Genomic DNA, 25,261 nt, shown 5'->3' on the forward strand with positions numbered 1-25,261 from the left:
AAAGATCAGAAATCCCAAAGATGGAGGCCTAGATGAGAAATCTCTGGACTGAAAAATGGGCACAGCCAAAAAGTCCCAGAGTGCTTTACAGCAAAACATTGTGAAATTGCTCTTACATTTGGCTCAACTGTTTAACTGTATGAGGCATACACAGGACATCTCTCTGCTATAGGATGTTGTATCTGTATCCCTGTTGGCAAGTAAAGAGCTAGTGAAGACTAGTCAGGCAGAAAAGGTAGAGTACTAACACCATGTGGGAAAATGCCACCTCACAAAATGTTACCAAGGGTGTCATGTAGGCAATGTTTTCTTAAAAATTTGTGCATTCAGTGTTATTATTCCTGTTTCACAGACATGAAAATAAAGAAGTATAATACTTTTTGGCAAGTTGAACATTCAGCTTCAGCCTGGTAAGTAGGCCCACCCTTCCCACTTCACTACACCTCTAAGCTCTCTCTGACTTGAAAATAGAGAGTTAAATTTAGGTGTGTAAAAGTAGATAATTCAAATATCTTAATAAAAGATGTGATAAAGTTTTAGTCTACTACCTAATTTTTCATCAATTGCAAAAAGACTCTACCTGTCAAGACTCAAAAAACAGGAAAAAAAAACAAACGAACAAATAAAAAACAATCAGAAATAAAAAGCAGAAAATTCCATTCTTAAAGTTAAAAAAAAATACAAGTAGTATTTTTGAAATGCAGCATCATGGGAGGGACATAGAAATGAAAGAAAGAAAAAGAATGGATGGTTTCATTCATAGCATGAGTGTACAGGATAACTGGGGGAAATGAAAATCAACAAAGAGCTTTATAGACATTCTATGGGGTAGAGAGAGGAGTATGATCAAAAGTGGGGTGGGAAGAGAAGACAGGACTATGGTGATGTCACATAGTGAATTTGTGGTTAAAAGTCCACAGGCATTACAACCAAGATGGAACAATGTACAAAATGAAGAATGATGTAAGATATATACATATATATATATATATATGTATATATACATACACAGAGATATATATTTAATATATAAAACATTAAAAAGAAGGAAGACAGCATCATTGTATCTGTGATTCTAATGGAATTAGTTATACTCAGCTACACAAGAAGGGCAAATCACATCCAACTGGTCTAAGAAGTTGAGGAAATGAAATATTATTAAACATGATTTAGAGATATATAAAGATAGCTCTCAGGGAGGAAGCCATTAGCAGGTTTATATCATGTCTAGATTTTTCTTTTCTATTTTTGCATAATAGAGTAGCTGTTGATAATCAAGAAAGATTACTTGTTTCCAAGGTGAAGGGGGAAAAAGCAACCAATTACACTAAATCAGAAGTATCATATTGGGAGGGAGGATAATAACTGGTAGAAGCTATTTAATTAAAATTCACTCAATGAATTTTAATGAAGACATTTCCATGCATTCATTCATTCATACATTCATTCATTTATTCATTATTTATTCTTTCCTTCCCATGCCAGGCCCTGGTAAGTGAGAGAGAAACAATAATGGATAGGATATGACTCTTCTCTCACAGGAATTGCATTTGAGCTAATTACACTGCAAGGGGATGGGTTACTAGCAAGAAGGGCTGCAAGAGCCAGGAGAGAAAAAGATGCATTGATTGCACCAAAACTGTGTGACTGTGAAAGCTCCCCAAAGGCCAGAGATCAGCACCGGTCCCTGGAATGGTTGCCAACTCAGCAGCTGCAGAGCCGCGGTTACACGTTCTGGCAACAGTCAGAAAGCAAGATAAAGCCAGGACGGGCAGCCTCAGTGTTGTGGTTAACAGGTGTTGTAGCAAGTATGAAGAAAATGTAAGATCAAGCCGTATCTGGGCTTTGATGTAAGTGCTCTGTTAAATGTATCAAGAATAGCATGAGCAGTTACTGTTGGTGCTTCACTGAAATTTAAATTCATCTTTAAATTTAACAAGAACCCAAAATTTTTCCTATGACTCATCTAAGTCTCCAAAATTACCTGGGCTCTAGCATTTCGACTTGGAAAAAGTAGTGTCCTGAGTTAAATGATTGCTAATGAAAGGTGAACCCCTGGAAGAAAATGACTTGAGATGCTTGCTTTATATTACCCAAGTTAAATTAATGAACTGATTTTTTTTTTCATTTAACATTGGTTTACATCATTATTTGTGAAATATAGGATCTCACCTTTAAATATTGTTACTATACCACACGCACCTAGCACCAAGGAACTAGCACCCTTGGAACTTTCTCACCTGCTAATTCCTTCTACTCTTTTCTTCTTCCCTTAAGAATTGCAAAGCTCCATTCATTTAACATATGTTGAGTGTGTTAAAATTGAAACTACATAGACTACATACTATGCCTTAATGCCACTGCTGCTCTCTGAAGTTCACTCTCAATGTGATTGAGGAGTTGGTGGTGGGGGGAGGCTGGTGAGTGAAAGATGATCCCAGTACATGATAATAAATGTGTAAGACTTTCAGTGGAAACTCAATTGGAGACTGATGAAGAGAGATGTCACAGTAGGCCACAATTTTGAGTTCAGTTGTAAATAAAATAAGCAGTTGTATACAAGTGTGAAGGGAGGCAAAGAGCTTTCCAAAGCAATCAAACAAGATAAAAAGGCACAAAATTGCATGAAAGTGTCAACAGGGGCAATGAGCTTTAAGTAAAAATTAGAGTGGCAGATGAACTGGAAAGGTAGGTTGGAACTACTAGATAGAAAAAAGAGAGAAAAATAATTGCATTAAAATCTTCAACCCTCTAAGCCGGTGGGTTCAGAGATACCGGGGTTACCTCTAGTTGACCTTAATTTGGCTTCTGGCATTTATCTACAAATCCAGTTATTTAAGACAAAATTTTAGATGCAGAAATGCATTTAGTATGTCCTTCTGTCTCTTCCTTCTCCTTTCATCCCAAGGAATTTTGTCTCCAGACTCCATTCTATCTTCTATTATTCTTACAATCAAACAGAATCTACCACCTAGGTGTTCGCTTCCTCATGGCTTTGTTGCAGGCTCACATGAATCTGGTGAACATACAGATACAGTAGCTTCCCTGGGCTGCTTTTCACAATACAGCTGATTCTTAGCAGAACTATTCACTATATATAAATTAATTTTTAGATCTGACAAGTATGTGCAATTGTATTGGTGAACATCGTTGGTTGGGGGCAGGGAGCAGATGCTTTTGGGGTTGCTAAATTCACACTCACCATGTGTGAGTTGCTGGCCCCATCTGACCACTGTCATCTAATTGGCTGATGTGTGTGAGGGCCTGGTTCTTGTAGTCAGGTGGTGGGCAGCTGTGCTTGACCAGTGCTTCAGTGTACAGGGTGCATATGTTTAAAATATTCATAATCATTATCTGTGAAAGATATGATAAATTATTTACACTAGCAAAACCACTACCACAGCAGCTGTCATTAATAAAGCCCCACTATATGTATTGATGAATACATAGGCTCCCTGCCTTAAAAATAATTGACATTTAATTGGATACTTTAGACAAATTAAAGAGATAAAATATAGACAAGTCTATAAATTATGATGGATTTTTTTGTTGTTGTTGTCAGAACTGATCAATATCCTCTAAATAGATGCATCCATATCATAGTGAAACCAAAGATGCTTCTTGGAACTTACTGTTCTGTCTTTCACACACAGCCACTGCATGAGATATGACTTATGATATGGCCCCATGTTCTAAGTGGGGATTCTAGAAGATATTGGGATGAAGAGAGTGTTAGATATTATTGGTAAGACTCGGGGCACATTTCAATGTAATTGAAAACCTGTATTGTGGTAGTTTCTAAAGAGCTATTTGCCTTGCAGTATTGTATAGCCTCAGCCTTTTATAGTCTCTGGTGGCAGCACTGGGAAGCAAAAGTAAGAGATGATACTAATAAGCCCTGATCGTGCAGATGCAGAATGCTGGGCCAAGAATTGACTATAAAAGGCTTAGCCAAGTGGGGATCCAGAACTGGCACTCAAATTAAAATGTGAGAGCTTCTTTCTCTCTTTTGCACGACCTTCTTCCTCCCTACAAAGCAACAGAGGCCTCAAGCACTCTTTTAAAAATTCTACTGAGGGTCTTTAACTACATGATCAAAGGGAGATGGAGCTTTTCTCATAAACCAACATCGTAAGCAGGTCAGCTGGGAACTCTTCTGCACCTCCTGGGAAAGGTAAAAACAGTAACACATTCCTGGGGCCCTCAAGAGGACGGTGTTACAATGCAGGAGTGTAGAGGCCCTTACCACAAGCATCCTAATCTGGGCTCTGGTGCCAGGGAGTATTTAAATTTTCTTGTATACGTGCTACTCACATACAGTCAAGGGAAACCATTGTTGGAAGTTGGTGAAGGGAGTTTTTGAGAATTCAGGGCTTTATCTCTTCTCCTGAGCTGAACTCCGCCCCTTGTTTGACAGTTGCTGTGTAAAAAGCAGGTTAACCCATCGCCTTGGGTAAAGGAAAATCCAAACTGGGAGTCCATGGAAACATTATCCATCTGCAACTTGGGCAGGGCTTCTGCATATTAGTACGGAGCTCAATGAGCAGCAGGAGGGTTGTTTGTGCTTGGCTTATGTTTGCTATGTTCAAAACTAAGGTGAAATCTGGCCTCAGGTCCCTGAGGCCTAACTAATCCAGTAATGAACTGAGACAGCTTGATAGGCGATGTTTCCATCCAATTCCCAGACTGTTCTGTTCTGAGAAGATGTTTTCGAAGTTAAAAATGGGTAAACATAATAGGCCTGACTCAAAAATGACAGATCTCATTGTAAAAGCACCTATAAATGAACTAAGCGGGTGATACCCTAACATATTCCTCTGTTCCTAACGTTATATTCAAGAGTCTTATTGTCTAGAAAACATAGGTGTATTAAATACTCTATAGATTAATGCATTTGAAGTGCCTGCCTTATCTTTTGCTATTTTTCTGTTTAATCGGAGTTGTATGTATGCTTCTGCAGCTTCCAAACATCTGGGCACAGCAATTTTTTCTTTCCTGCACCTGCAAGGGTAAGTACACACATAAACAAAAAAGAAATTAAATCTTCCGCAGAGCTGGGGAAAAAAAGAACCCAACCAGCCATGAAGCTCAAGGGAGCAGTATGACAAGTGCTGAGCTGTAAACAAGCTTGAGAGGGATTTAATTCTTATGACAAGTGCCAGTGGTGGCATCTCACATGGACTCAGCATATGCACACATTTCAGAGAGGAGCCACACAGGATTTAATGCAAATAGAAAAGAAGAAAAAAAGAAAAACTCTCCATGCATCAGCTTCTCCTCATCTATAAATAGCCAAGCAAATCAGGATGAACTAGTGTTGTAATTATCTTGATTTTCAGAATTTTTACCACTCAGAAGAGATTTTTAAAGTCTCCTCCCTGCTCTTTATAATTATAGCTGCTGTTCCAACCTCTGCCAAGGGTTGGTGGTTGGAATGTGATATTCGCCAGGTGGCTGCTCTGTAGCAGAGAAAATTACCAAGTTTCCTCAGTTGGTCCAGTTTTGTCATTTAGAATCCAAATAAAAACTTCTGAGGGTGGCCATTAATCATCTCTTGACAGTATCTTCTTCACATTTGCTCCTCAACTCCTCGACTGCTACTGGGAGGCCCTCCTGCACTTGAGTAAATGACATGACTGAGTTGCCAGAGTAGCTGTGTCCTACATGCCTAGAATCACAGATATCTATGCCGGGAGGTTATTAGAAACCAAGTCTGTTAACAGCCCTGAAGCTGAGTCCCTTTCTAGAGTTTGCTGATTCCTATTCTCTCGATGTGTTCAAGGAACCAGAATGCAGAACAGGAAAATGGGATAGGGAATGATTCTTACAAAAAGACAGGTGGGATAGCAGACCCTGCTAGCTGCCCACCGGCTTTCTCCTACATCAAGAGTGCTGCTTGCTTTTATAAATGAAGTTTATTGGAATGCAGCCTCAGTGTGTACTGCCTATGACTGCCTTTATGATACAAAGGCAGCGTTGAGTAATTGCAACAGACACCTTCGGCACAAGCACTCTAAAATATTTACTGCGTGATCCTTTATGAGAAAGTTTTATGATCCTTAACTTATATTCACAGAACCCCCTTTTGGTTTTATCAGCCATTTTTAGATTTTTAAAAATCACCTTTTCGCTTCTGGGGTACCTGTATGATCCGTTTCTGCATAATGAGATGCTAGAGAATGTGAATTGCATGAGGCACCGAGGAAAACCACTGTTTGTACAGATTATAAGGAGGAGATTTCCTGACCTTCTTTCCTTTTGTTTTTAAAGATTTATTTATTTGTGCATACAGAACTGGGGCATAGGCCAGAGGTGCTGGGGCAATGAGAGGATTCACCAGAGACAGAGTGGGGAGCAGAACAGGCAGATTGACAAAGTACACTGCTGAGGAGAGCAGAGGGTGAGACAGGAAAGGTCTGCTTCGCATGTGAATCACCTCTGGGGCTTGGGATCAAACTCACAGAAGTGGCTGAGACTAGTTTGCAGTGCTGCACTTCAGCCTGCTGCACCAATAGGGAGGGCCCTGAACTTTCTTAAAAGTTATCTACCTCAATCTCCTTAAATATGTTAGCTATCCCCAGAGGTCATAGTAGCTTATTCTCTGAATCAGCAGGTAAACATGATTGAAGTTAAGAAGAGGAAGACTCTCCAGTCCTGTATTTGAAAGTATTTTACTTCATGTATTAAAAGGTACATTTTCTGAGTGATTGCCACAGCTCTTTATGACACTTGGTGCTTCAAATAGTCATATTCTCACAATTCAAAGTAATGATTCTCTCTTCTTTCTGAATGACATCAGACCCACTCATCAGCAATGACTCTAAAATGGAAGCATAACTATTGCTGTCCCAATCTTGTCAGTATGCAACTGTGAAAATACAAATGACCTGACAATATTCCCAAATTAAAACAAAACAAAATTAGGGTTTAAAGATTCTGGGTTAGGATGACAAATGTAAGCCGATTGTTTATTTGTAAAAATAAAATTCCAGGCACTTTGCAGAGCATCAGAACTTGCAGCAAATTCTACAAAGATCCCTAAGATTCCTGCTCCCTGGACCACTTATCCTTTATATTCCCTTCTCTTAGATGCAGGCAGAACCTCTGAATATGATCAAATGTCAGCTATCAGGTTACAAATAAAATGACTTTTAGTTGATCAAAAGGGAGACTCTCTGGTGGACCCTAGGTTTTCAAACGGAGACTTAGGAGGGGTGTGATGCAGCTATATGTAAAGGCAGTCTCTAGTTTCTGAGAGCACCCACTGAATGGCAGCCAGCCAGAAACAAGCACCTTAGCCCTACTGGATGAAGGAAATGAATGCTGACACCAACCTTGATAACCTTGGGAGAGACCCCCAAACTTCAGGTGAGACCCCAGCCTCAACTAATGCCTTGACTTCAGTTCAGCAATTCTTAGGAAACAGATTAGTTTACCTATGCCTGGACTTCCAATTCAAAAAAACTTAGACAATTAATTTACATTATGTTAAGCTGCTAAGTTTACAGTAATTCATTGTACAGCAATAGAAAACAAGTGTAATATCAATTCCAAAAAGCCTAACCCACAGCTTACAGCTATGGGGGATCCATATTCTATTATGGGGAAGAGATGTCTCTCTTTGGAATTTTCCTGCTGAGATGGATGGTTGGTTGGTTGGATGTTGTATTTGGAAGGATTCACGCAGAAGTTTATAATGGTGGATTGATCCACATTAAAATTTATTAATTCATTAATTCATTCATTTGAAAAATATTTGAGCGTGTGCCATAAGCCCAGCATGCTTCCAGGCATTGTTTTATATAATGGTGCTCATTTTCTCCTCTTGATACTATTCTCCTCTAGCTACTATCACCACCCTACTCTGTATTTTGGAAAGCTGAATTTTATGAATTTCTCTGTTTAATTTTTTGATGTTTGACTGTGCTCCCTCTGACCAAGACCTTGAGGTGATAGAACCAATAATCCCTCTGAAAACCTAGAATTTAGAACTACTGGATCAGAGTACTTGGATACCAATTTCAGTTCATCCACTGCCTAATCAAAGGACATGGTCTTTCTGGATTACTACCTAATCTTTCTCTGAATCATGAGAAGGCTGAGGCATCTCTGAAGTTCCTGTGAGGTCTTATAATCTATAAATAAGTAAGTGGGTTATAAAACATCATTATATGATGTTCAGAGAAATGCAAATTCTTTATAACTGACCTAGACTTCCTTAGGAAGCTCTATCCTTCAGTGTTAAAGAAACTATGTTCAGGACAATCTATTGAAATTATAGAACTATCAGTTTAGACAATACCAAAAGTCTTTCTAGGTAAAAATGCTCACACTCTTGAATTTCTTAGTTCAGTCTTCAACCCTTTTTCCATATTTTCTGCAGGATCCTTCTGGATATATGGAGAAAGGTAACTAACTGGCTTATGTTATGTGACCTCATGACTAAGGAAAGGAGCTGAGCTCCCTGGATTTCCTTCACATTTTCTGATTATTTGACTTCCAAGGCACTGTTATTTTCTGCCTCATTGCAGCTTATTCTGCAGCCTTTCAAAAAGTTTACGGCAGATGTTGGCAAACTTTTTCAAGGGCCAAATAGGCTTTGTGTGCCTTATAGTGTGTCCACAGTTATCCAAGTCTGTAGTTCAAAAACAGTCACCGGGATCATAGGAATGGGCATTTACTTTATTTATAAAAGAGACCACTGGGCTGGATTTGACCCATAGAACACAGTTTTATGACCTCTGGTCTAGAACTTCTTTGGCTAACTTGGCATTTACTCACTCTCACTCACATAGACCCTGCCTCTGGCATCCTCACTATCTGGAAATCCAACTGGCTCCATCTGGTTTGTTGGCCTGAGGGGCCACTTCTAGCCTCTGCTGTGAGGTCACCTCACAGGTTCCGGTAAGTTCTGAAGGCCCCAGAACCAGACCAAGCAAATGAGAACTTTCTCTTATACCTCTCCTTGTATTCTGGGTACCCCTCAGCTTAGTTGGTATTTCCAAACCAATATATCTTAAACTGTGCCCCACAAAGAGAGAGAAAATACAATTCTAGAGCCCCTGTGTCTGGTTCCCTTCTTCTCACTGTATTTTGTTTAGAAGTGTTAGTTTTCCCTCCTAACCTTTATTCTTTTTTCTCCCATATTCTTACTCTCACCATAGAACAATAAGAGCAATTAGCTTCTTGTATTTGCCATTGTGAAAGGAATATCTTCTCAGTAACAGATAGAACACTTTGAGTTGATACATGGTTTTTTGTTTTTATCTTTTTCCAAGAGGAACTAAGGAATCTTGTCTTGAGAAAATAATCTGGTTTGGGAATGAACGAGAATTTTTTGCAAAATTCTGTTTTGAATATTAAGAAAAGAGTAGTGACCCCTTTACTCTCTACATGCCATTGGAGCCACACCAGTGAGCAACATACCAATGCCTCTAGATGAGGTATACGACTAGAGGAAAGTCTTGTATTCCAGGGAAACAAATGAGAAAAGTGCATTAAATTTTTTCCTAAGGGCTACCCTTGATGGAAGGAGAAAGACAAATGTTTCACTCATGTGGCATATAAAAAAACTAAGCAAAGGAACAGACAAAAGTAACCCCTGGACTCAGAGTGTAAAATTGAGGTTACTAGAAGTTGGTGGTAAGACCAAAGAGTGGCGGGGGCCCAATGGACTATGGTGAAGAGTTATTAGTGCTCTCGTGCTGGGTGTGGTATTATAACTTATCTTTGAAAAGAAGTGAACCTACAGTCCTAAGACATATACAATGACTGATAGTAATATAGTAAAAAAAAAAAAAAAGAAAAGAAAAAAAAATAAATCAAAGATCTAAAAACAATAGCACTTCTGTTACAAGTGAAAGGAAAAGCAAAATGAGGTATCTGTATAAGATACAATAGAAAAGCAACCTCATACCTAATAAACTTTAATTGTTTATTTACATCAGAATTGATTACTCACCTTACTTAACAGATGGGGCACCAAAGGACTCAGGGCCGTTTACTATCTAATAAACTTTCAAAAGACTAGTTTCCTACCCAGTGATGTCAGAACCATATGCTGGTGGCCCCAAGGCACTTCTGAAAGAGGTCGAGTATGTAACGTGGAGGAAAGAACTGGTATTTACAAGTCTTATAGAAAGGTCTTACAGGTCTTGCAAGATAGTTTTACAGAACCAGATTTCCACCTTTGCTTTGCCCCTCAATTGCTATAAAATCAGGGATAGTGCTTTCCTGTTTCTGAGTCTCGTGTTCCTTATTTCTCAAATTAGCCTTATAGTATGTTTTGTAAATAAAACAGCCTAGAATAGGGTCTGGCATAGAACAGGTGCTCTATAAATGGGCCTTAGTGATTAAACCTGATACAAGAAGGCCTAAGCTACCTTCAATTAAATCAAGTAAGTGGTTACAACTCTGTAAGTTGTGTTCTGAAAAAGGTTTCTTAGTGAACTGACTTGAACTTGGGTTTATATAGACAGTATCTATGCGTCTTTGCTACAGCAGACACTGTGTCTTCGCTATTCTATGTGTCTTCAGGACTGCAGACAGTGTTTCTTCACTCTTTGCAGGTGACCTTCAGCAGAGGAAAGTAGGAGTAGTTTGGCTGGTACTGGACATGAAATATAATTTGTAACAAAAGTTATATATAGTTGCTTTATAACTTTTTTTTTAGCCTTTTCATTTTGTATGCCATATCTCTTTGTTCTCAGTAAAGAGTAAATGCAGTAGCAGAGCATACCACTCTAATCCATCAAATTGCCATTTCAACTCTATAGTTCATGTAAGGATAGTAGCAGTTTTCAGAATTGCATAAGTGAGTCAGTCATGTAAATTTTAATCCATATAAAATTTATTTGCATATATAAATCAGAAAGACTTGCCCTCTATTTATTGCCTTATTTTCAATAGTACTTACTATGGAATGCATTGTTGTGTGATATCAAATAGTAAATAGGTGTAGAACTGTTTAAAAATCAGTACCAATTGTTACATTTTTCATGATAAACTCACACCAGAAAATAATTAGATTCAGTACAAAGCTCAGTGATGCTGTCTTAGTCCACTGATTTCTATTCTCTGTGGAAAGGCAGACTCAATGTTATTGCTTGAAGATTGTTTTATGGATTTTAGTTTCTTAATTCCCATGAGAGAGTTCAAATGGCCACAGCTGCTGGCTTATCAAAGTGTGGCTACAGACATCTGCACTGTTTCCTGATGTTTCTGATATTCCTTATGCTTATTTGAATATAATGTGGCTGACCTTTAGCCGAATCAGTTTAACTTCACATTTAGAGTTTATTGGATATGTTGGGCAGAAGAGGTGAGGAGAAGAGTAAGTTTCAGGAAGAAAACACGTACGAGGTAGTAAGAAGAAAATGATACTAAAGAGGAAAAAAGTTATATCCACAATAACTGCCCAGGTGAGAGCTCCATGAAAAGAGTGAACAACTGTGGAAAACAAGAAATAAATTTGGGAAGTGGATATGCCATTGATCTACCCTGTACGGCCTCTCCCTTTGTTTTCACCCAGCTGGCGTTTCCGTTAATGCTCTCTGTTCTCCCTTGGCTGCCTATGTTTGGCCCAGGGACACCTCTGACTTCCCCTTTCCAGTTCCCCTGGGACTCTTAGAACTATTTTAGGACGCAGATTCTGTTAAACACATATCCAAGCACAGAGCACCCTAATACTGGATAACCAAGCAAAAGACAAGCTCAGGGTCATTTTATTTTGGCCATTGAATGTTAATATGACTTAATTTGCACTCACATAATGGTGACATACTGGTTTTATGTGGCTTTCTTTCTCTCTGTGTATTACCATGTTATCTATGTTTTAAGAAAATATAATATGGATGATTTGTATAGTTTTTTCACATGTAACACATACAACTTTGTTAACATGTTTTATTCTAACAACACCACTGATATAGTATAATAACCAATGAAAATATTGCTAGTAAGCCAAAGTCAGAAAGAAATAATATATTTGAAGATTTTAGGTGTTTACCCAATACTAGCTTGTCTGATCAGGCCCAATTTACTTAGCAGGGAAGTATCCAAACATTTATGTATGCAAATGTAGAAAGCCAAATGAGACATCATTTAATTCCTTTATTGTCTTACAGTGAAAGAGAGCAAATGAGCAACTTGATGGCTTTATGCCAATTATTTTTACTACAATTTGTTTTATGCTAAGGTATAGCTGAAGGCAAATCCTCAAATTCTACCATGAACATGCAGTAGCAATAACATGAATATTTTAGGGGCAATAAGATTCTTTTCATGGCTTATGGTTGCAAATAAAAAATTTAAGTTGCAACTGTTTTGGCAAATATGTCATAAACAACTGGAACTAAATCTAAGAGTGTATATCTGGCCTCAATCCCAAACGTGCTTTTTTTTTATGATTTATTTTTTTATTCATACAGAACTAGGATACAAGCCAGAGGTGCAGGGGTGGTGAGAGGCTTCCCCAGAGACAGAATGGGTTGCAGAAAAGGTAGATCGATGACGTACACTACTGAGAGGAGCAGAGGGCAGGTCAGGAGAGGTCTGCTGGGCCATGTGGATCACTTTTGGGGCCAGGGATCGAATTCGCACTGAAGTGGCTGCAGCTAGCTTGCAGTGCTACATCCTAACTCACTGTGCCACCAGGGAGGCCCCACCAAACATGCTTCTTAGAGGACAGAATATTCAGTGTCCAAGATCCTCTTTCTATATCTCTGGAGTAATATTTTACCACCATCCCACTAAATTCAGCTCTACACTTCCCTCCATTCATAAAAACTCATTTGAACAGGACAAATATTTTCACATTTAATGATATGGCCTATAGACAACTTACCTTCATATCCCAAGGCAAGCAAACCTGCAGTTTCCAATGGCAGTGGCCCTGACGTAGTCAGATGTACTGAAATCGACCCACTGAGCTAAAGAGAAGTGTTGGTTCACAAGACCAGTTCATGGACTTGACCAAAAAGATAGTTGCATTTTTTTCCAGACTGTGTGGTATATCTCACCTAGTCCTCTTGTTGCTTGGTTCTGTAGGTCAGCACAGTGGTAATAGGAGGGCCCACATAAAGATTTCTCCATTCAGCAAACTGCAAAGCTCTGTCCCAGTAACAGATTGTCCAAGACAAACATTTAATTTCAAATGGAGATATTATTAATCTTGAATGGAACCAACCAATAGTTTTTAACCTATTTCTTTATGAGTGTTTTGCCCCCTTCCAGGAAAAAAAAAAGTATAGTATTTCTGTTTAATGCACATCAAGAATTAATGAACCTCATTCTCTTTTCTTACCCAAGGCACATCACTGCTTAAAACCACAAAATGCTGACCTAGTCAGTGGTTCCAGGACCCAGGGCCTCAGCACAGCATTTTAAAGACTCATCCTCATAATAAATTTCTGTTTTAATGATAGTCCTGGTAACATATGGTGAATGGAAAACACTTTCTGTAGATTAAGCAATATAGTTCCCATTAATGGTTTGCTATACTTGAGACCTTAAAGAGATTTAGCTAACTGTTCATTTGGTACAGTTTCTGCTGAATTATTTAAAACACCTCCTTGCTGCTTTAACTTTGAATTTGCATTAGAAAGTACAATGCCAATTAAGATTCTTCCATTGCCCCAAATGCCCTAAAAATAAATACAAGCTAAATTGCAAACACAAATACATTTCTCTCGTTGCACTATGACCTTTCTGCTATTCCGAACTTAGAAAAATTGAATAAACAATCCATAAAATTTGCAGAAGACAGACGATTAGGCTATATTAAGGGTAACAAAAGGATTATAGTCCAATGGATCTTTGGTGACGTGTGGTTCAGAGTTCTACATGTAGGTAGAAACAATGTTTATATTTGACTAGAAGTTCCATCATATGCAGAATTACATAATGTGAAATATAAATTAATAACATATAAAACCAAGAGTTAAAAATGTTGGTTTAGTACACTGACTTGAATTTTACTGTGGTAAGTAATTAATAGTGAAAGTTGGATGCAAAGGTACACCTTTGGCTGCCCTCAGTTTATTTTTGCAAATCTGAGTGTTTCTCTTGTTCTCTACCAACCCCACTCATATGCTTTCTTCTTATTAAGTGCAACTTGGTTGTTGATTTATGCCTATAACAGGTAATTTTCTCAAAGTAGACCTGTCTACTGTCTACTGTAATATGAGACCTATAAACTGTCTCATATTCCTCATTCATACCACTCTGGTTCCCAAGAAACCTTTCTACAGCCATTCTCTTACCTGTACAGGCTGTGACTGGTTGCCATATCTCCTCCCCTCCCCTAGGTACTCTGTTTCTCGCTTTAATTAATTAATTAATTTTTACATCATTTTTCATTTTGTACAATTTTTTCATCTCAGTTGTAATCCCCATTGCTCTCTTTCAAGAACCTCTTCTGTAAAGGAATTTTCTGACAATCCTACCTGGCTCCAGGCAGTCTGGTCACTCTACTATGATCATGCCCTGGAGCTGGAAAAACGTCAACTTTCTGAAAATAGTTTGAAAATATGATTTTGAGTTACTTTTGTGTTGCAACACATTTTCATTTGGGTATATTCCAGCTGATTAGTACAGTGTCTTCTTCACAATTATGGCTCAATAAATGTTGACTGCTAGAAAACTGGAAGGTTAGATTATCAACTTGAACTAGACTGCCACCTACTGGTCTCAATAAGAATGCCTGACAAATTTAGCCAACGTGTACATATACATGTGCACACACATCCATTTACCAATTTGATTAAAGGATAAGGGATGCACTATATAAAATTTATGCTTTGTCTCTACCTTTGTGAGATATGTGTTTTCAAAAGAAAAAGCTATAGTGAAATAAGAACGTATTCCCACTTGTGTCCTCTAAATGAAACCATCATCTCCAAATAAAGGTCATGAATTCTGAATTATCTCCTTTGACTGTTTTGCAGTCGAGATTTCTTTCTCTTTATAAGGAAAAAACATACATTCATTGAAGAACGGAGACAACATACAATGAAATGTCAGAATGTCAGTAAGTGCCTGTAGAAAATAGCATTACTTTATGAGGAAGACTAGATTTTTGGTTTTGTTTAATTCCAGGAATTTAGCCCTTCTGTACTGTGAGCCATTCCTATGTGAGCAACTGTATTTTTGAGTGACAAACCTGAGTGAACATGATTTCTCAACACAAAGTGGAGGGAGTGTATAAATGAGCAACATTAAAAATATTTAGTCCCTATAGGACAGAAAAATATTTTAATGTATTAAATAATTTCTCACATCATTCAGTAAGTCTAATTCTTTACTCATTATATAAAACTAGCTTTTGGGAAAGATTTAAATAAAATGTAAATTTGGTGGGGGGGGAGGACTTTTCTTTTCTCACAGAGGCAGCTCTAGATAGCATAGAATCATTAGTGACCAAACAGATTACCCCATCTATAACTCAGAGACAGCTCTCAGCTGTACAGAGAGACTTTCATTTCCTACAGAGAGGTAAACTCAAAACTTGTCACTGATTTTTGCACCCTCTTAATCTTCCTGTTTATTCTGTGCTTCATTAAAGTCAATCTCCACAGGGCAGACTGTCATCCAAGCTCGGCCTGTCCTGCTGTCTGCTCTCTCCAGAGAGCATCCTTCATCCTGATAAACGGGCTGTGAGCTGAGCATGTGACTGAGCTCCTTAAGGTAAATAGATTATAGAGAGCTGTTCCTTCCACGCTCATCACCAGAATTTGATAAGCAGGATCATTGACGTGGGCATCACAGTGGAGACAATGCTTTTCCGAAGGTTTCAGATTTACAGTTATAAAGTGAAATAGAGGATATTTAGTTTTATCATTGCATCATACCATAGCTTTAATCCTGCATTAGCTGGTGTCATTCATCTGCCAAGTGTATCCCTCAGGATTCAGCATCCTTTATTGGGTATCTTCTGCCTGCTGGCTCTGTGCTAGGCACTTGTGACAAAAAATAAATAAGTAAATACACACAGGGGAGGGAAAATATTGGCTGAGACAGGAAAAACAATGAAGCCCTTGTGAAGTCTTGAAACATGCCACCATTACACCAGCCTGTGCCATGTTCAGGGCATACCTGCTGGTTAGATTCATAGACCATGTTATCCCAGAATTTGTTATAAATGTTTCAAAATCAAACTAAAGCCCAAGACTGGTTTCTAGGCAGCTCTTCTTCTACCTAGCCTCATGTGGCTAAAGCAACAAGACATGGAACCAACACTAGAAAAGGAAAGGCTCATCTTTCAGATATGAGGTTTAGAGGCAGCTTAGATACATGAGCTGAAGACAAGTGAGAATAAAGTCACTTCCCAGTACCTGGTTGATGGAGCAAGTAAATGTCACCCCACATGTCACACATGGCAAGGGTAATGATCTAGGCAGCCCTATAAGAAGTCAGAGACTTCTATCCTTGGATGACCAGAGCCAAATCCACTCCTACTCAGCTAAGGAGGAGGAAAAGGTTAAGAGAGACTTCCAGCTACCTCACTCCAGTTCTCCCAAGATGCAAGTAGCAGATTTTCAAGAATCCTTTACAATGGCTGCAACTTCTGCCTGGGACTCTTGAAGATCAACAAGAAGGCAAAGCAGCCAAGGTGATAGTAAGTTGTTCTGCCAGGGACCACTCCAAGCTCCAGATTTAACTCCAGATTCCTCAGTGGTAGCAAATGTCTCTAAGCAGGGCATTCCCGGCAAGGGCTGCAACATATGTGGGACTGCCTGACTGAGCAAATCTTCCCTGCCACCAGCTTACTTCAACTAACTAGGGGGCCCTTGAACAGCATGGCGGTTTAGCTGCTGTTACAGTTGACCATCTGTATAGAACTTTAGACTCCAAAAAATTTACCAACTAATAGTCTGTTGTGGACTGAAGCCTTACTGATAATGTTTGTTTGCATCTCACAATTACAAAAAGGTTCCATGAGCCATCTGCGGTTCAGTACATTCAGTACATATTTATGAAATGCCTAACTTTTCCTTAAATTTTCTGATATTGGCCCTCCCTGGTGGCGCAGCGGGTTAAAGCACTGCACTGAGAATCTAAAGCCGCTTCCGCATGAGTTCGATTCCCGCCTGCCCCGGAGATGACCGCATGGCGTGGCAGACCTCTCCTGACCCGCCCGCTGCTCCCCTCAGCAGTGTACTTCGTCGATCTGCCTGTTCTGCTCCCCACTCTGTCTCTGGTGAAGCCTCTCACCGCCCCTGAGCCTCTGGCCTGTACCCCAGTTCTGTATGCACAAATAAATAAATCTTTAAAAAAAAAAAAAAAGAAAAAAAAATTTCTGATATTTCTTGTAAGTTTGCAAAACTCCCAAGTTTTCCAACATATTATTGAAAGAAAAAAAAAATCCAAGTACAGGGGCCCTCCCTGGTGGCATAGTGGGTTAAAGCACAACACTAAGAAGCAAAAGCCAGTTCAGCATGAGTTCGATTCCCAACCTAGAGGTGATCCAGATGGCAAGGCAGACCTCTCCTGACCCACCCGCTGCTCCCCTCAGCAGTGTACTTCATCAGTCTGCCTGCTCTGCTCCCCTTCTGTCTCTCATGAATTCTCTCACTGCCCCTACACTTCTGGTCTGTACCTCTATTATGTATGCAGAAATAAATAAAATCTTTAAAAAAAAATCCAAGTGCACAGGCCTGTGTACTTAAAACCCATGTTCAAGGGTCAACTGTACCCTTGAACTATACCCTCCTCTTTAGCCTCCAGCCCCTTACTGGACCGTCCTTTTACAATTTACAGTTTAGCATTTCATTTTATTCAATGTCATAATGTAATTGGGCCTTATATGTTGTGTTAACAAAGCAAGGTCACATTTGTGTCTTCATGTCTCTGAAATGAGACACAGTGTGAGGTGTACAGCACGTGTCTAAAATTGGATCTAACTTAGGAATCAGCAAATAAGAGCATGTAGAGTGTCTTAAGAAAATTAACATAGCATCCTCTTTTCATAGGGGGACTAAAGAAACTTTCAAGTCCCTGTGCTGAGAGCTGTGGTGGAGGCAGAGATGCCCATGGATGGGTGAATTAACCAGGCTTTTTGGCTCCGAGCCACTGTGGCTATCAATTGAGGCCTTTATTCTGCTCAAGCAGAAAGCGCGTGGGGGCGTGGGCGCAGAGCACGCCGGTGGGTCTGATTATGGACGCCCGGAGTGTGGCTGTCCACGCATGCGTAAGTGCAAGCACCTGAGCCTGGAGGTGGAGCTAAAAGCAGACACGGAGGACGGCCTTGGGAGGATGGATGGTGTTCCTCTAGAAGGGAGAGACCACGAAGCGACTCGTGAGAGAGCGCGTCAGAGAAGCCCAGACAGCGAGTGGCACGCCTGTGTACCTAGTTCCCTGAGAGAGCTTAAAGCCTGAAAAATCCACCAAGGGCTGTGGGCTTCTCCTCATTCGTCGGCCTCAACCCATAGTGAGATTCTCTGTGCTTGCTGTACTCGGATGTACCAGCTCCCATGAGCCTTTCAGCGAAGAGGGCACACAAGGCAGGTAAGAATAAGTCTCAGTGATATCAGGTGAGGGAACAAAGGGTCAGCTGTGGAAGTAAAGGGTAATTTTATGGAGAGCATGATAACTGGACCACATCTTGAAGGATTTACTTCATAAAACAAGGAGGAATATACAAGTGGGAATGCTTTTTGTCCTTTCCTGGGCTTTTCATTCCGTTCACATCCACGCCACAGGAGTCAGCTAGGAGGATGTGGTTGTGGCTGTCATCCACACATAGCTTGTGTTTGCAGAAGGAGGTCACTTCCACCAGAATCCGTGTTCTTGGTGATGTGGCCATCCCTACTACCATCCCTACTTCTGAGCACGAAGAGGGCTGACCCTCACTTCAGGGCTGCAGCTGTGTTCACTTCCTCCACTCCCAAGGACGAGGGGAAGCTTGAGGTTTGGCTTGCCTTCATCAGCGGCTGACTGTGGGAGAGCTGACTCTCTTCACCTGGCTCCAGAAGTTAACGAGACACAGCCTTGGGCCCAGGCCTCAAGCCCGCACATGGTGCGTGGCCCCTCCCAGCCTCAAGTCTGGCCTATTGCAGGTTCAAATACGGTGTGCATATTGCCCTCTCTGTTCTGCCAGCACCTTCAGGAGGTTTTCCCTTCCTGTGGAAGGACACCAAACTGGACCGATTTCTGGGAAAATCTGGATGACTGAGCATAAACTCAAGGAACTTGTAGGCCTCCCTCCCAGCCCCCACAGCCCCCCCCCCCTTCCCTAAGGTTGGCGTTCCAGGCCCTTCTACCTGCAAGAACAGGGTTCTGACCTGTCTCATCTAGGAGAAACAGCTTCAGCCTTGTTCCCACTCCTGCTTGCCTGGCTCATCCTCCCTGGGTATCTCCAGTGTTCAGAGCAATTCCCCTCTTGCTTTGCTTTTGTCTCCCTTTCCTCTTTCCTTTCAGACTAGGGTGAGCAGGTAAATATCAGGCCACGGAACAGCAGCATGGGGTGGGGGGGTGGTGGTACAAAGAGTCGCTAATGTGCCCCCCTTTTACCTTAAAAGCTGCACTCACAGGGCCCTCCCTGGTGGTGCAGCGGGTTAAAGCACAGCATTAAGAAGCCAAAGCCGCTTCATCACTGCGCTCACAGCTACAGGCTTGGTTCCATCCACCTGCCCTCAGCTTTTCTGGAAACCTGTGACAGCCACCTGAGTTCTGATGGTGGCATCTGGATGAAAGGGAGCCTCACAGGCACTGTAGTAGCTGATGTGGCTTTGTGTCTTCCATTCTTCTGGTTTCTGTTGGGTGGCAGTGGGAGGGGGTAATGTGGGAACACCCTCCAAGCCAGGGTTCCCCAAAGCGTCACCCCTTTGATGATTTCCTCTCCGTTAGACCTGGGCAAGCTGTATTTCAATATTGCATTAGTTACGATAGCTTTTTTACCTTTTTGAAAGTCTTTTTAAATTAAAATTTTTAGTGAAGTGATACCTGCTTTAGAATACCATTGGCTTCAAGTGTTCATCATTACAAAGCAGTGTTTGGGGCCCTCCCTGGTGGCGCAGCGGGTTAAAGCACTGCACTAAGAAGCTTAAGCCACTTCCACATGAGTTCGATCCCCGCCTGCCCTGGAGGTGACCACATGGCGTGGCAGACCTCGCCTGACCCGCCCGCTGCTCCCCTCAGCAGTGTACTTTGTCGATCTGCCTGTTCTGTTCCCCGCTCTGTCTCTGGTGAATCCTCTCACCTTCTGCATCTCTGGCCTGTACCCCAGTTCTGTATGAATAAATAAATCTTTAAAAAAAATAAATAAAGCAGTGTTTGCACATACTACATTAAGGTCACCACTAAAAGCCCAATGGGCTGCTCTTACTCGATTTACCCCCTCTCTTTCTGGTAACCACTTACTTGGTCTTATGGCTGAATGCTTATTTTTACTTTATTTACTCATTTTTCTCTGTAGGTGATATGCATCTTAAGTTGTTTACCTTTTACTAAGTGCCCATGTTTCCAGTTTTAGTACAAATAAACATCTATAGCAAAAAATATTTTAGTTCTAAGCCTTTGGTAGGTGTACAGTCTTACAGAGTTTAATGTCTCCCTATTTAAAGTAGGGCAATAAATCAGGGTTTTCCTACTTGACTTCTACCTTCCAACTTTTCATTGTTATCACCTGCTTGTGGGTGGGAGCTGTTTACCAGAGAGGCACTAGCAAGTAATACATTGGCTAAACTGAGTTTTCACTGCTGCCCTAGAACTTCTAGGAAGTTTTAAGTACTATTTGCTTAGGATTTTCTAGGGAATTAGACAAGTGAAGAGATTTCTGGGTTGTACTCTATCCCAGAGGCCTGGTATTTGAAAATGTAAGCAGCAACCTCCCACACCTGGCCTGGAGAAGTGATGGCAGGGAGCTCTGGAAACTGGAGTCACAGCACAGCCCAAGCTTAGACCAGACTGAATGTGCCAGGAGCTCACTGGTCAGGATCCCACCTGAACCTTCTCTACTCTTACCCCAGAGGCTCCCCCGCGTTTTTAAATAGAATAGATTAGTTCAATTAACATTCAAGAGATACCCATTGGCAAAAATGACATGAAATGTACAGACATTAAATATTTAATATTTGTCCCCTCAAAAAAATGTTTAGCAACAGTAAAATAGAAAATGGTTTTCCTTTTAGAAATTGTTCTGTGGGAGAATTTGAACAAGTGATAATGGGGATACTTCTAAACAAATGTTTCAAATCTGTGAACCCAAGGCTACCTGAGCATAAGGCTTTCTTTCCAGACTGCAGGCCTTGGCTCCCTCTAGTGTTCCTAACTCAGCCATTGCTTCAGGCTTCAATTGCCTAGCACTTTGAGTAACTATTAAATGGATTTTCAAAGTTCCAGTTCAACTTAACATTTCTCTTCTCCTTAACACCTTTGTTATTTTCTGTTGCTTACATCTTATTTTTAATGTATTAGGTAATTGTTTCACGTGTATTATCTCCTCCCAAAATTACCGTTGTGCTTCTAAAATGGGGAGGGGAGGATATCAGCTGTGCAATAGGTGCCTGATATTTAAATTTAAGAATCAGTATCAGTAGTAAGAAAGCAAATAGTTTCTTTATTTTCAGAGTGGAAAACATGGTCCTTCTGCTGTGCAGGAGCAGAGCTGTCAAGGCCTGGGTCAGCTCTCACAGGCCTTTCAGTGAAGCATGAATGAGAGGACACTTTTGCCAGCCACCACGGTGCACACCAGGAAGGTAAGACAAGTCTGAGCATTCTCTGGTGTGGGAGACAAAGGATCAGCCAACAGTCTCTGGGTGGTTTTATGAAGAAGGTAGTACTTGAACCCAATCATAAAGGATTTGATATGAGGGAGCTAAGGGGAAGTATGATGGCGTGAAAGCACATTCAGAAAGGGAGATGTGAAAGAGAATATTATAAGCTAAGACTGAAATCCCTTATTGTCAAATTTTGCAGACCCTGAATGTTCAAAGAAGCTAACACTTAAGTAGAAGCATCATTGAAGGAAAAACTCCTAAAAATTTCCAGCATCTGAATACATTAAACTCTTTTTAAACAAAGTAAATTCTATCCAAAAACTAATTTAAAGGGATGAACACTCCTGTTTATTGCAGCATTATTTACAATAGAAACAACCTATGTGTCTACCAACTGATAAGTGAACTAAAGATATAGACTTCAATTAAATCCTACTCAGGTATAAACAAAATATATTGGCAACAACATGGATGGAATGGATTATGCTAGGCAAAATAAGTCAGGAGAAAGACAAATATCAAATGCTTTTATTCCTTTGTGAAATATAAAGAAACAAGGAACAGAGAAAACTAATAAGAACCATTATCTGACTAAAAAATGAGGGTACAAGGTGGGGGGGGAGCAAGGGTAGAAGAAAAAGAAAAAGAAAAGCAAAATAGACTATTGTGGAGCGTTACTGGGCTTTAGAGTTGTGTGGTATGATAACATAGATTTGAAGATGTATGAACAAACCCCTAACCTATACAGTGCTGGAGATCAGTATATCTCAGTAACTACTAAAAAAAAAAAGAAAGAAAGAAAAGAAACACAAAGGAAAAAAACGTGAATTCTCAATCCTCTGAGATGTTTAGGTACTAACTCAATGTGCTGTTATCCAGTTATCTGCTTATTAGCAGAAAGCTTCATAAAAGAGATTCTTTTTAAAAAAATAAAAATAGTTTATTTTTACATCATTTTGTTCTTTTTCCATCTTACTTGTAATCCCTGTGGGCTTCCCATCACCAAATCAATCGTGTGCCATCACCGTAGTCAATGTACTTCCCTCCCCCCACTGTTTTGATCCCATTCCCCACTCCACCCCTATAAAATGTCTGATATATAGTTGTTCATTATTATTTTCTCCCCTGGTCCTTTATACTCCTGCTATATGTGAAACCATCCAGTATTTTTCCTTCATAAAAGGGATTCTTACATGAACAGGATAGCTACTGAGGTTCATCTGATTGATATTATACAGTTATGATTTTTGAACCAGAAATTAATCCTCCATTGTAAGAGACAAGTCTATTTCTTTTTGTACTTAGTGGGTGCTCAACTAATAACTCTTCAATTACTGAAAGATCTGAACAAAGTTTTACTTTAGGAAGAAGAATTTGACACCTAGGTTTAAACCTAGTGAGAATGGTTAGGAACTACTCACTCACTTTCAAGGTCTATACTAGGTTAGTAGAAATGGGAATGAAAAGTAAAATGACACTGTAAATGTAGAATCAAAATCACTTTTCTATTGTAATCATTTGTAGCTCTCTTCTCAATAGAATAGAAATTTCATCAAACTTAGTGATCAGTCTTATTTGACTTTATATCTCCCTATTGCTTAATCATAACTAGCAAAGCACTTAACATGCATGAATGAGTTCAATATTAGTTTAAAGCTTCCCTGGCAATATCAAACTACTATTCTAAATAGTATTAGCATCCCTCAAAATTTAGGTGTAAAAACTTTCCCATCTCTCGTCTCATGGGTTTCAAGAGCATTCTTATGTTGACATATGATCCACATAACTGGCCCCAACTTCTCCTCTGAATGATACCTAGGTATGTACAACTCCCTAGTCAAAATCCCTATGAGAAGTAAGCATCTCCAGTTTCACAGATGCAAATCAAACTCTTGATTTTTGCTGGCCTTCAAATATATTCCTTCCATGAATGTTTCATTTGTCCACTTGTTCTAGCAAAGACAACTTGGGAATTAAGTTCGAGTCATCTCTTCATTCCTTACATCTACTCCAGCTCAAGTCCTGTTTCATTTCTAAAATGCAGCCTAGACTCAAATTACCTCATACTCCCTTAACCCCTATTTTCCACCTTCTCCTACTCTACAAAACTTCCCAACTATTCCCCCTGACTTTATTCTTGCTTCCTTAAGTCTTCACAAAGCTCATAGAGGATCTTTAAAAACTTGCAACATAACATTTCTTTTTCTTCACCAATCTGCCCTTCACCTTTGTTCATGAACTCGACCTCTCCTGTTATTCCAACTTCTTATCACCCTCTTCATTTGCTATGATCCTATTGCTTATGGAATATGCCTTTGCCTATATACGGTTCACCTAAATTTTCACATGACTTGATGCTTAACATTCAGATCTATGGTTACATGTTAGCTCTTCAGATAACTTCATTGACCTAACCATTTTCAGTCAAAATGACCACATTGGTTCTCAAATTTCTTCTCATTTGAAATTACATGTGTGGTCAATTATCACCTCCCAATAGAAGGCAGGGACCTAGTGTGTTTTATTTACTATTGGATATGATACTTGGTGGGTGCTGAATGGCTATATGTTAAATGAATTGTTAAATCCATAATTGTAATTCAAACTGATAGTGAAGCATATTGTACTACCAAATTGATGAATACTCTTATTGCAATTAGTCAAAAATTCAATTAAACATATTCTAGGAAAGTAGCTGGCTGATTTTAACCTGTGGGCAGGCTGTCTACCCTAAAATTCTTTTACTCCTCTAACCATGGTGCCTAAAATTCTTCTACTGGCAATTCAGAATCATGCCTCTATATTGAAAAGTTTTCACCTTGTCTTGAATTCTCTACTAAAATTAAAATAACCTCAGCATGCATTTGTTGGCTAATAAATGATTTGAAGAAAAAAATATTCTGAAAGACTAGGCCAAGAGATAAAAGAACCAAGAACCAGAAGGAAGACAAGTGATTGTCACTTAAATCCTTGCCACCTTGCCAAAATACCTTTGGTGGAGCCCTTTGAGAAAAATCAATCTTATAGAAAGCTGGATGGTTATAGGTCTTACTAAAAATAAACTTTGTGTGATTCCATTTCAGCTAGCGACCTTCTAAATTTTTCTCTCCCCTGTGTACCTCCAATTCCATTCTGAAACCCCAGTATAATTTTCTGATTATAGCAACTTGACCACATGATCATCTACTTCCAATGAGCCTGAGTATTTTTTTTATAACAGTAGATCAACTAGTGTGGGTGTCCCATCACCAAATCACCCATGTGCCATCACCATAGTCCAGTGTATACCCTCCCCCCACTGTTTTTGATCCCATTCCCCACTCCACTGCCCATAAAATGTCTCTGGTATATAGCTGTTCATCATTATTATTATTTTCTTGCTTGGCCCGTTATACTCCTGCTATAAGTGAAACTATCTGGTATTTTTCCTTTTTCTGGTTTATTTCACTGAGCTCCATCCATGTTGCTGTAAAAGGCATGTGTTTCTCTTTTGATTGCTGAGTAATATTCCATTCTGTTTATGTACCACATCTTTTTTTTTTTTT

At 39.8% G+C, this 25,261-nt stretch overlaps 1 protein-coding gene across 3 annotated transcripts in view; it reads left to right on the plus strand.

Moving 5' to 3' along the window:
• The first annotated feature begins 18,239 nt into the window (after positions 1-18,239).
• MNS1 (meiosis-specific nuclear structural 1) overlaps positions 18,240-25,261 on the plus strand; it is a 71,037-nt gene continuing 64,015 nt past the window's right edge. For all 3 annotated transcript variants that reach the window (XM_012728814.1, XM_012728813.1, XM_012728817.1), the window contains exons 1-2: positions 18,240-18,504; positions 21,567-21,695. In XM_012728814.1, the coding sequence (XP_012584268.1) occupies positions 21,648-21,695 (48 nt within the window). In that variant the 5' untranslated portion in view covers positions 18,240-18,504; positions 21,567-21,647. The remainder of the gene's footprint in view (positions 18,505-21,566; positions 21,696-25,261) is intronic.

This window comes from Condylura cristata, unplaced genomic scaffold (assembly GCF_000260355.1).
Source record: "Condylura cristata isolate star-nosed mole 26May11 unplaced genomic scaffold, ConCri1.0 scaffold00023, whole genome shotgun sequence".
NCBI classification, from domain to species: Eukaryota; Metazoa; Chordata; class Mammalia; order Eulipotyphla; family Talpidae; genus Condylura; species Condylura cristata.